The sequence below is a fragment of the Varroa jacobsoni genome, unplaced genomic scaffold, assembly GCF_002532875.2.
Source record: "Varroa jacobsoni isolate VJ856 unplaced genomic scaffold, vjacob_1.0 scaffold_44, whole genome shotgun sequence".
NCBI lineage: Eukaryota > Metazoa > Arthropoda > Arachnida > Mesostigmata > Varroidae > Varroa > Varroa jacobsoni.
In genome coordinates, this window is record NW_019212946.1 from 1 (window position 1) to 12,699 (window position 12,699).

Sequence of the window (12,699 nt, forward strand, 5' to 3'; positions counted from 1 at the left end):
ATATAATTACTTTAAACGGTTCTGTGTAAGTTGCGCGCCGTTTTTCTCTATTCGTGATTAGTGTGTAATCTGAAAGAGTGCCTAGATTGAAAGCCTGACCTGAGAGACAAAAAAATCGATACAACCCCCGCTCGGCAACGAAAATGCATTTTTGCTTGTGGTAAACACCAGGTGAAGGTCCCGGCGGTACGAAGCAGCCGTGGTGGAAGCAAGCATTGTAATCATGCCTTTATCTTGCAAGTAAGCTCATAGAGACATACGTGGCCAAGCCGTAATCTCAACAGTATATCAGTTGTAACAAGCTACGGCTTGCTTAAACATGCTGCCACAACGTTGGAGTTTGTTACGCTTTGTGTTGAAGCTATCTTATTTTTGTTCTGGATAAGGGGCAGTACGTCAAAACCGATTTCTTGATCGTCCTACAAATTGTGTAACGGTAGATCGAGCAGAAGTACGAACATTATTGACGCTAAACTTTGACTTCAACGATGACAAGCTAGTGTGCTATAATTAATCAAGTTGATAACAAATTGAAATAATGGAAACAAGAAAGCTATGGTAAATTTAAGTTCCGAGGTAGCCATCCCATAAAAGAGAAGCTAACTTTCTAATTATCTAATCGTAAGAAAGATCTCCACATGAACAGCGAGTTCAAAAATAATATGCATATAAAGACGTAGATACACAACTATTAATAGAAAGAATACACAAAGTGCTAAATGAGTTATGTAACTTTATAACGACATTACAAAGCTCAATGGCTTCAAAATTAACCTTTATTATGATTTTCTTTCTCTCATCTTGTAAATGTCTGTGTAGCGACGCTCAGTTTTTTTGTTTCGAGTTCTACGTCTGGTACTGCCATTGGACATTCCAGCAGATGGCTGGCTACCGTACGAAACGAACCGTGTGCTTATGCGCGGAACTTAGACCACAACGTGTCCCTAGGATTAGCAAGCAAATACGTGGTGCACGTCGCTACTGCTATATACCATCCGGCCAAAATAACCAAACTAATGACCAAAATAGCTGATAGCTCGAAGGCATCAAAAGGCAACTGAGGATAAACGAGGTCTCGTTTATCCTCATTTTGTTCCGCTAGTCAAATGCAAGCCTCTCTAGGTATTTCGCTGGCTGGCCGGCACATGGTGATATCAGTCATTCTTCCGTCGTCGCGTAGCCTTTTTTTGCCGACTGCTCCATGGCTGGCCAACTCGATATTGGGCCTTACTGAACTGCAGTAACTAACGTAAGAATAATCAGATGTCGAGCATATATTTTATATGCATATCGTCCTTTTTCGGAAATGCAACAATTTTAATTTCATGAGACGGCATAAATGCGTTTGTGAATGGAAAAAGGACGTTCCCGTATAAAAAGCGTACTCTGACCTGGAACTTACTGTTGATTGAAGATGTTGATTACATTACGTTGACGGTTCGTTACAGACAGAAATCGGGATTTATTTGCATGGGTTTTGGTTAGAAGATAACGGTAATAAATTGACATTCGTCTGAAAGGCCAGATCTATGCGTTAACAGCCTTGGCACACGGGTATAGAACATATTAACTTTATTGAATAGTTCGGCTGAAATGGACTGCTTCCGTGTAATTTCTTCAAAAATAGACATTTGAGTTTTTCTTTTTTAAACTGATTCTAGTTAGCGTAAAACGTTATCACTATAATTTGATTATCAAAAACATTTTATAGACTTTACGAAGTAATATTGTCAAAATTAGGCCTGAACGGAAGAGATTTATGTAATTAAGATTACGAGCAAATCTACCGAACTTTGGCTCTTAGTTAACTTGTTAGCGAAATGGTAGCTGCGTTTATCTTCGGTTAGCTCTCTCGCATTATGCAATTGAATACACGTAACGGTAGAACCCAATTATAAGTGAAAGCCTACCTGTATTTATTAAAGTAGAACATGAGCAGAGATTATGCACCATAAACTACTTGAGTTTATGGTGAACCAATTATATTTAAACCTTTATTGCCATTATACGTTTTGACATGGTCGATAACTGCGATGTGCCACCCGAATGGTCCAGATTAAGTTACCGCGTTAGGTCCATTTGCGCGTGCTTATACCGACAATAATAGGATCCCGTTTATAGTACATAGGGATTACTGCATTCTTACCATTCAAGCTTCATGACAATGCGCCCCCTAATTTAACACTATTTTTTAAAATAATGTTCTTGCGCTCCAGCCGGGCGTACGACGAGAACGCGAACTACTCAAACGGAGTATCTCGATCTGGGGACCCTGTTGGGGAAACCAGACACGCTGACGCCGCCTTGATTGGTTTATTTGACTTGTGAAATTCGGGTCGATATTTGCTCCTTGTCTCGCCAGATAATGTCTGTAATGAAATTGATAGTGTGACAGGTGTCGACTGAAGATGGCGTGGTGTCTAAACTTAACTCTGCCCCCAGATTGATCGCGGTAGCTGGCACGATGTCTTCACGCTTGTTAGGAACGGCGTCTTTAGCCACATCTTGTCTTCCATTCGAAAAAATCGCACTACCGTTCGCTTCCTCGCCATTTTTAGGGCTACCTATAAATTGACACGCATTTTGATCCTCGTTGTGAGTTTCACCACTCGACACCGCTCTGGTCGCAACTTTGGTAAGTTTAGACAAAACGTTTTTGTTTTTCTAACGTTGTATATGTAATAAACGCTTTTCTAACGTTGTTTTCTGTGGACGCTGGAATATCCAGTTTGATTTTTCATTAATAGGTGTGTCGAAAGATATATACGTCAAATCCTGTATAGATGATATAGTTGAATTTTTAAACACTTATGCCTGTTGCTGCTATTGCACGTTTTCCGAAGGCTTGAGTTCAGAAGTATCTGCCCCGGAGCCTGTTAGCTGGCTGGTCTCTATCCTGGTCGAGGGTGGAAAAGGGCTGAGTGAATCAGACGAAGATGAATCTAGATTGACCCGCTGTCGGTCATGAGGATGACGAAGTAACACCCACGACGGCAACAAATCAGCAAATAGGCATGACACGTCGTTTGCGAATCCCTGAATTTCTTCCCACACCGTGTACGCCGTTAACGATAAAGGGCCTGGGCGAGGCACTCGAGGATCACGTCGACGTCTTCGATAACCGGGGCGTGTTTCGGCTCTAGCACGCCGTAATTGAGCACGTCTCGCTTCGTATAACGGAGTACTCAAATTTTCTTGCTCAGATTCAGTAGATTTCATTCGTTGTTTTCTCATTCCAATGGATCAATGCTTCCCAACAAACGAGGTCAATTCATGCTAAGTGTCAACCTAATGGCTAAATGGAAAAACCGTTTCTCAGTGCGTCGTCGAAACGCTAACAGTTGATACGAGCACATAGGTGACGAAAGTATTGGCTGTCGATTAAAGTTATGTTAACATTTTCGAAATCTTAGATATTATACCTATTTTCAGTACACTTGGCAAACTCCTATAATATATACTCGCTATCAAAATCCTAATATACCGTTTACTGAAACAAGAAATTGAAAAATGCACTGTCAACCGTCGCTCGATTTGAAAACGACGCGGAAGTAGGAACCACAGTCCGTATTTTCCCAAATAAGGGGTTCCTTCTGAGTCAATAATCTTACAAGAATAGCCTAGATAGATTACCACCGTGGGGAAGCACGGAGACGAAATCAGGATAGGTTTATCTCAAGCAATAAATTATTTGTGGGAAATATTTCCGCCATAAATAGTATATCAGACTCTGCCATGCAACAGACGTTTCGAAAGGTTAGTGGATTCGCTCGTAATGCGCCCGGCAATCAGATCAAGTGTCCGTTCGGTGCCCAAAAGAATTTATATGGTTTGTCTTGATAAGTCTACAAAAAAAATTCTAAACGACTGTGCGTCGGGTCGAGGATAAAAACTAAGATTGCTATGTTTTTAGTTCACATGATAATACTAACCAAGCCCAACAAATTGCTACTTCCATGGACACAAAAGGGTAATACGTACGCTGTACGATTGAGACGAGAATTCGACTTGCTTATATGGATATCCCTCCTTAGAGTTGCCGTCGGTTCGTTTGTACCAAATGCACTCATAAATGTAGTATTTATCGATCCATCAAGACGCTTTTTGGTACCAATGCTTTCCAAATTATTAAAACCTGCTTGGCATATATGTTGTTCCTTCCGCCACTTACCGCACGTGCGCTACGGGCGTTGTTTCAGTGCTCCACTTGTGGCACTTGGGAAGCAAGGAACTTTTTTTGGCAGCGAAATAGCGCTTGTTCACCTTGTCGCAGCTATAAGTATCGATAATGTACCTATTTCGCATAGAGATGCGTTGGTACGCTCATATTTTTTATAAATGCATTCAAACAGCTAGATACGCTGATCGGATACTATAAAATACCTTTTGTAACGTACCCGCTTCTCCATTTTCGACAAACGCCTTGTTGCCATGCACAGAGTTCATACGGCCTTTCTAGCAGCATAGCTAGCAAAAAGAATTTCTATGGTAATCGAAATTACGGAAAAAAAGGCGAACTTGCAAGATTGGTTGTCTACCACTGAAGCGAGTCATCGGATTTAATACGTAGGCACATTCATTTAGTCATTTTAGTCATTTTACTATTGAACATACTTTCTACAAAGGTTCTACTTTAACTTTGTCAGGCATCTGTGTAGATATCTGAAAATGGCTTACTCGATCTAAAGCCTAGCTTTGTAGAGCCAGTGCTCTATGAGCTCTATCTATCTAAGAGATCTATGCTCTATATCTGCCTGTTATCATTCTACCCTTAGCACACATGTTTCGTTCTGTCTCTCAAGTCGACGGAATACAAGAGACTAACAATATGGTCTAGGGCAAGAACGCATACGATACGACTAAACCAGACAGAACTATATAACATTAAAAGCGTTACTCTGTTGCAAAATGATAAAGCCTGATAGTGAGCAACATTCATTTCTTTTACTTTTTCTTTAAGAAAAAAATACATGCAGTTAGGTATGATTTGGTTAAGTAGATGTGGCTGGTAGCCTTATATGAGGCACACAAAACGAATGAGCAAAACCCTTTTAAATAATTTGCTTTTGTGAAATAAGTAGTTCTAAGCTTACCGTTGTATTCTCTTCAAAGCCAATAACTTTTGTAGTCAGATTACTATAGCAGATTTTGAAGCATTGATTATCTAAATCGATCGATCGATCAAACGTGGGCCGTACATATGTTAAAATTGCTACCGGATAACTATATTATCATTAGTATATAGATGAAAATTATAATACGTCATTATTATATACTATTGTTATATGAAACTGAATAAGAGTACCCGACTTGTTTTGGTCTCCTGAAAAATTAACTGAGGGTCAATCGATTTGGCAGCAAATAACGCTGAGTTTTTATTATTATTAGAATCGCCGCAGAAAATGGTGAGCGCCCTTTTTGATGTATAAAACACTAATTGCTAGTAGCAGTGGCGTTTTGACTTTTTGTTTTAAAATTAAGCCGAGTACACAAAATAGGAACTAAAACATATTCATACACCCGTGTGATCCGCAATCCTGTATTTTAACGTCGACCATGCCGTCCAAACTCAAAAGTTATAATCTCTTGCAAGCTTCATATGGTCAAACGGTAAATCATATGCAAATGCCTGCGTGACAATTTCGAAGTGTGCTGCCCTATTTCGAAAACTCCCTGGCACTTGCGCTTTTTATAACAACTGTTATACAATTATGATATTAGTGTTGAAAAAGCAATTACACAAACAATATAGTAATTTTTGCCAAAACAAAAGCTGGACGATACAAAGCCACAGTCCTTTGCTTTTTTCAGGTGTTGGACAGTACCGAAATACGGACACCACGCATGCTAGCTGTTCACATCCGCCTCGAAATCTGCATCACCATTATTGAAGTCTGGTAGGGATCAAAGCACAAATGAGTTCGTTGTTGAAGCTGTCTACGAAGGTCCATTTGATAATGAGAAAAATTGAAGGAAAGACCTTCGGCACTGGGAAGGTTTGTGTGTATGTAGCCGGAACGCCCTTCTCAAGCGGACATTCTAAGCCGGATTTTATACAAGCGTTGCTGTGGGGTATCGGATACGGCACAGGAATGTTTTCTATAACTCCGAACACTTTAACAGTAATGTTGTTCATCTCTACCTCGGGTGTGAACGTTAAGGCAATTTTAGTATCCACCCCTCTTTTGAGGACGCAAACATTTTCAGTATTGGGACAGCCTTCAATATCAAGTGTCAATATCGTTCCTTTGGTTTCTATCTTCTCGCACGATTGGAATATACTGCCATTTCCAGCAGTTGCCAAAGCAGCTACTGTCACCCATACGTAGAGCCACATGTTGGACTACTTTCACTTGAGATTTTGCAGAGATTTGATTTTGTCTCCGTCGAATTTCTAACTGCTTGCAGATCCTACAATGGCGAGATGTTAAATGGGGCGGCTATCCATTATTTAGCCAATGCTACATAGGCACGCCTCGGATGCACGTCACGTCAAGCCAACAGCGCACAGACGGGGACGTTTCGTTAATCCGCAACACCTATCGTGACAGAGAATCGTACACTGCGTGTGAATGGTTCATAAACCATCATTTGAAAAAGAAAGATCCGGAGAGCTGGCTAGCACGCACGCACGCTACAGCTACTTGAGATGATATTAACGAAAGTCAAGAGGCTCTTACGGGAGAATTTGTAGTTGTGAACGACACTACGCATGCACTCGCCACTTTGTTTATCATGAATCGCAACCTCACCACTTAGAAAAGAAAATATGGTTCCTTTTTGGTTACACGTCATTGATCGACACTTGACATTGATTACGTGCCCGGATTCAATAGCAGTGCGGTGTATACCGGTATGGCGTCTAAACTGCTCTTTTTCAGCAGCGTTAATTCTCTATGACGAAGTACTGGCATGTTATCCGCATGGCTAAAGAACACTCATCTTGTATAAATCCTCGTTGAACGTTGTATAAATATTGAAATTAAACCATTCTTCTAACTTGACTTTGTCTGAGTTTGTGATGAAATTTAATGTAGGTAGGACACGAAACATTGTGTAGGTGCAACGACTGCCTCGTGCAATGTTGACAAGTAAAATTGTTGTAATTTCAATATGTAAAAGTGGTTTCTTTCGGAAAAATCAGTAAGCTTAACTAAATGCAATCAGTGACATTGCAGGGCTCCAGTACGGCTGCCAAAGAAAACCCAATATCGAAGCGCTAAAGAGTATCATAACATACCAATCAAAGGCAGGACCTAGATTCCATCTATGGCAAACAAGTCGAAGAAGAAAAAAATTATCCCAGTTCAGGGTACAATTTCAATTATTTCTCGCAAGTCATCGTTCGTAGCACCTGAAACAAGAATTATAACGTTGCACTTAAATGTGATCAGCCTACATTCGTATTTTATCGGTAGGCAAATTTAATTCTAAATACGATATGGCAACAGGAAACCGTATTGGGTGGGGCATGTTTCTTCACAAATAGAATATGTCGATGACGCCTTAATTCTGATAGCCATTGTTAGAAAATATCGTCCTATAATTGGAAACATATTTTTTTTTATCAAACGGCGATATATGTATATGAGTTCGTTAGAAATCTAAGAAGTTTTAATACACCGTTTCCAAAATATGAGCCAATTGTGAAGGATCTAATTAGATCTTCATGTAATATACACAGTGTAATCGATAGTACTGAATATTTATTAAACAAATTATGGCAGTACCTTTGGTCTTAAATGAGTGAAAATCATTAAAGATGAGACATGCTAAGCTAAAATTTAATAATGCGTTCTGCTTTCGGTGGTACCTGGTTGAAACTTTTCCGTAGGGCATAAGCGTGAGCGTTGATTTCATTCGATCTGCTCGAAACGCCCAGTTTGTAAAGACGAAATTGGACTGCCTCCGGATGAAAATGTGGGCATCCCTAAAGAAGGGATCGCGAGCACATGACCAAAAGGTACACAAAATCATTGCTGCAGCTATTTGAATTGACCAATATAACGAAATGGCTTCATTTCTGCAGCTGGGGTAACCCGTTGAAGCCAATGTAGGATCTACTGGCCGTGAACAATACTCTCAGTAAACGTTACATATTTTTAAGCATGTTTTATCTATAGAACCGGCATCGATAAAAGACAGTGTCAAACGATGCAATTTTATCGGACAGTCAATTTTTAAATGTACGCTATTTTAGACACATTTACAAACGCACACATAGACGTTTAGTATTTTAGTGATATATTCTATTCACTAGCGCGATTCGCCATGCGCTTACCGCCATTTGATTGAATTTCAATTAATTATTACCGACATATTTGAGTTACTAAGTGGATGCATCGAAAGTTGCTTTGTAAATAGCGCTCGGGTGTAACTGGCTTCATCATACAGAGGTCGTAACCTTTGTATCATGAACCTGTTGCTGGACCAGATAGTTATATATACGACTATTGTTTCTATTTTTATAGGCAGATGTTATTTGTTTCTTTTCCTCGAAATCACTACCATTATGATCGAGTTAACAAAAAATCACAGCATATATGAGCAATTTGCGTTTACTTACGTATGCATTTGCGTCGTATCGTTTATCTCTATTCTCCACCATCCTCCAGCCATCTGTACGCGTCTCTGTACGCCACCATAAATATCATAATTGGATTATTTCTAAGCAGAGAGTACATTCATTCTTGTTACGCCATCAATCGTCGTTAAGTTAGCGAATAAGCCGGATAGACATGAGAAAACTTTGGAGTTTCTAAGCATGGCCATGTCTGAAGGCATGCTGGTACCTGTATGCGTGTATTTGTTGACGACCAGACTGGAAAACAATAGGCCTAGCTAATAATGCTAACCTTCGCAATTGAGTATTGGTATTCGTGGCGATGTGACGTATCGATGAATATCTAACTCTCGGCTTCCGTTAAGCCATCAAGTCGATTTAGCGCCGATGGCTGTGCATGTGTGTTGTTATGCAGACGGTAAACGCCAACGGTGGATAAGGAGCCATACCAAAGCCGTGCTTTAGCGGTGCCTTTGCCAGAGGCATGAGTAAAGCTGTATGTCCTGAGATGTAAGGAAATCTGGACGCGCAGGCCGCTCCTATGAGATAGGCTACGTCAGCTGTGTTCTACAGTAGTCGAATTAATGGTTCTGGCTTGAGCAGGAGCGGCTTAAACGCAGTCATAGTGTATGTGAACGTATGAAGATGCCGGTTAGGGAAATATTACGCCACGCAAGGTCAAGTTAGATACCAAGCACGTTAAACCCTCCCATAGCGATTGGAAGAAAGCTGGTACGAGAAGCTCTTACAGCGGGGACGCGATCCGGGCAAGGGGCAAAATAAATGTCTTTGTACTAGATGTCTGTTCGATCAACAGATATAAGAATTCATAAGCTTTAGAAAAATAACTATCGAGCTATTACAAGCATATCTGGTAGACCTTACGTTCGCCGACTCATTGGTGGCGGGCGAAATTTGGCTGGAAAAACTTCAGCTTTGCAACCGGCTGTGTTGCATCTTCTGGCCTTCGAAATCGATACTGAATGCACAAGTTTTCGTTCTTTGAAAGCTGCAGCGCTGTGAAAATTGATCAACAGCTGGTGCAGACACTTGATAAGGAGGCTTTCACGTTTCAAAATCGCCGATTGGAGTGCTGAGGCCAGCAAAGAAGTAACCATATATTTGCAGCAGTTAACGTTTTACGTAAAAGCAAAGCTTCGAGCTTAAGAGCTCTATCGGCATTACAACATAAATAGTGGAAACGCAGACACTAAGGAAAAAATTGGTCTCCCATGGAATGGCTCCTGGTCAGCAGCAAATGTGTGTGTGTATGCTGTATTCTATATGAAGTTTTCGGAATATTAGCCAACGAAAAACTGCCTGGAGCATAGGTTCGTTTATATATGGTTCGGTTTCTACCACCAGCCGAAAAGGCACCACACGAAAGATTGGCGTCGTTCTAAAGTGAAATCGATTTCGATAGCTATGTCAAGTACGTTCGGACGCAAGGTGATGCTTGTACTTCAAACGGATATCAAGTATGTGTCGAGTTTGCTATTTCGAGTTCCTTAAAAGACCCAACGGATCGTTGACACAGCAGTTGAAATCTTGGGGTATGGCTACTTAATAACAACGCCAGACTTCACCGCCATGTCTTTATTATTTCCTAGATTACGCAAGGGAATATCTAACTTTAGCAACAGTCTGCATACTTCCAAAGTTTCACGCGCTAAAAAAGAACTGCCAGAGAGATAACTCATAAAAATAGTTCCAGCTCAGCTAGTTCGAAAGTTATCTAATTTCTAATAGCTCATTACATTACCAGATGCCAGTCACGTTTGGGTGCTTTTAGATTGCTTAGTGGAACTTATATGGCCATAAACAGACCATGATTTAGTCATGTCTAGAAAACTATGTTTAAGCAGAATTGTTTCTATTAGATATAAATGATGCTGATGATGATGATGATGATGATGATTAATAACACTAATGCTACTACATACACCCTGTCGTGACAGTCTGACTGCCGGCTGATACTAATGCGGTATCAGTTTATCGACATGCTAGATCGTGACTCCGCTCTAAAGGATGTGCTTGTAATACGGTCCGATCCGTTCAACTGAAATTGTATCTTGGAGGGACGGTGATACCGCAGACGTCAGCCGTTCCAACGATAACCCGGAGGCATCATATCAACTATATAGCAATCATCTCAGTGGTCCAATGCGCCGAGAGATACGGGAGCTTGTCTTTTAAGGTCACGTCATCGGGTCAGCACTAAGTAAACTTCGGCAACATACATGTAGAAATTGTAATAGGCCGTCTATAATATTTTCATTATTTTATATAGAAACGTAGTTACGATTATTGGCTCAGTTGACGGCCCATATTTCCCATTGATTCGATATTTGTCAGCATGAATGAACATACTCCGTTGTTATGATAAGTCGTAAGTTACGTACAAATTTTATGTGAGGTAATGCGACGTAAGTGACTTATGCTGTATTTTACAAGCTAGATCTTGTTTGCCGTGCTGCTTTGTCGCACAAATACTCCTTTGAAAGTACGCTACATTATAATTCGTACGCCTCAAAAGAGCCTCTCGGTGATACGAAGCGTGTATTTTTAGTACGTCAACAATTTATTCGCAATATATTTGTTAGTAAATTCTATTAGTTCGCACCTTGTTAACCGAGACTAACGTTTTTCAAGCGAATTTAACTGGTGATTTTATTTGTTGGGTTACTCATGTTGACTGGTACAGCGTAGAAGATCACACTTTGAAGTTTCGTTTTTACTAAACTTATATCAAGCTTATTGCAACAATCCAGTATTATTTAAACTGAGCTTCAGGAACCTGAATTGGGTTTCGCGGATTATGTTTCCTTGCTCGCATCCATCGACTATACACATAAGTTATGGATAGGTTTTATAGCAAAGGATCTTTATAATCTTCGTTATACTGTTAATTAATGTTTACATGTTTGCACCGTCTACAGATTGTGCAGCCCTTCTAAAGTTTGAATGAAAAGAGTCTCATGTTATAAAGTTTAGCTGTTACACTAAAAGCTTTTATTATGGATACGTCTGCTTCGTTATGCCTCGTGAAGACCCGCATATACTATGGCATGTTCGTATGTAGGCTGCTTCTTCTAGATAATTTTCAATGACCTCAAAATATGTGCCAACCCCGTATGCACATGTTTTGCCTTAATACTGGTCAGCGTGGCCCTTACACTCATTTCAGGATTAACAGCTAATAGGGTAAAGCTCAAGGTGGGTGCACACTATCCTGGCTTCCTACATGGCCGTGCTTCCCGCTCTTAGTTAAATATCGGTCAAAAGATATATGGCTTTTCATCACTCGTCTCGCCAGCTATTACGTTGTTCAGTATATTGCCGCAGACAGTTGCGCATTATCCAGTTATTTAGCTATGAAATTTTCGGTGTTGCTAAGTGCCAATCCTATAATACGACTTGTTTTAACTTATGGTAATACGCTATTTGCTAACTTCCCTAGTTTCTCGAAGAATCCTAGATCTTGTTCATTGATACATCTTCCGTACGCTTAGTGGATGCACTGTCAGTGCTGCTATGTACGTCTTCTATCTAACTACCCGTTCTGATTTAGCGATGAGCGTACAAACATCGATTTTCATTGTTGCTTTTCATATATACAGGGCTAAGAAACTGATGCAGTAGCTGCGTTATCGGAGCTATTGACTGTAATCAACTTAATAGATAATGTAAGGCAAGACAGAAAAGCGTAAATTAGAGTATTAGTTATAAAAGTCAATAGATCTGTAAAAGTTTCTCCTTTTTTTTTAGGTGGTGATGATAACTTTGCCTCAAGTAGTCATAAAATATAGAAGTAAAATCATTATTTTTCTTTCGCATTCATTATTTTGAAGCAATATTCGTATACGTTCGAACTGTTTATGTGTCATATCTTAGACAAAATTTAGGCACTTTGAGTAGGGTGGTACGAAAATTCCGTTTTTGAGGACGCGCACAACCGAATTCGGTTTGCCAGAGAATGCCTCTCTCATCGAATAGCTACCACGTTTTACAGGATTGTGGAGCCGTTTTTAGAACTCATTCATCAATGCTATTAAAAGACAGGTGAAAAGATTTTATCTCTGTCCAATAACTAACTCCAATAAAATTTATAATAGCAAACCTAGAGCCTATTACTA

General features: G+C 40.0%; 1 protein-coding gene and 2 long non-coding RNA genes across 14 annotated transcripts in view; 1 reads left to right on the forward strand and 2 right to left on the reverse strand.

Moving 5' to 3' along the window:
* Positions 1 to 1,881: 1,881 nt before the first annotated feature.
* On the reverse strand, positions 1,882 to 5,887 carry LOC147753981 (uncharacterized). The gene is made up of 2 exons (XR_015311103.1): positions 3,982 to 5,887; positions 1,882 to 2,564 (listed from the first exon to the last, which is right to left on the reverse strand). It is a non-coding gene; the product is annotated as an uncharacterized LOC147753981 (long non-coding RNA).
* A 528-nt stretch (positions 5,888 to 6,415) lies between these two features.
* LOC111260517 (uncharacterized) lies at positions 6,416 to 9,007 on the reverse strand. Of its 2 annotated transcripts, XR_002680381.2 has the most exons (4): positions 8,567 to 9,007; positions 7,814 to 7,930; positions 7,241 to 7,354; positions 6,416 to 6,539 (listed from the first exon to the last, which is right to left on the reverse strand). It is a non-coding gene; the product is annotated as an uncharacterized LOC111260517 (long non-coding RNA). The 2 variants fall into 2 exon arrangements; XR_002680380.2 differs by lacking the exon at positions 7,814 to 7,930 and having other exon boundaries at positions 8,567 to 8,905.
* The window catches only part of LOC111260524 (uncharacterized), a 16,199-nt gene continuing 10,037 nt past the window's right edge, over positions 6,538 to 12,699 (forward strand). For 9 of the 11 annotated variants that reach the window (XM_086968351.1, XM_086968355.1, XM_086968358.1 and 6 more), the window contains exon 1: positions 6,538 to 6,853. In XM_086968351.1, the coding sequence (XP_086824477.1) occupies positions 6,770 to 6,853 (84 nt within the window). In that variant the 5' untranslated portion in view covers positions 6,538 to 6,769. Of the gene's footprint in view, positions 6,854 to 7,845; positions 7,964 to 12,699 lie in introns of those variants that run through there. The other 2 variants (XM_086968367.1, XM_086968376.1) reach the window with 1 other exon arrangement.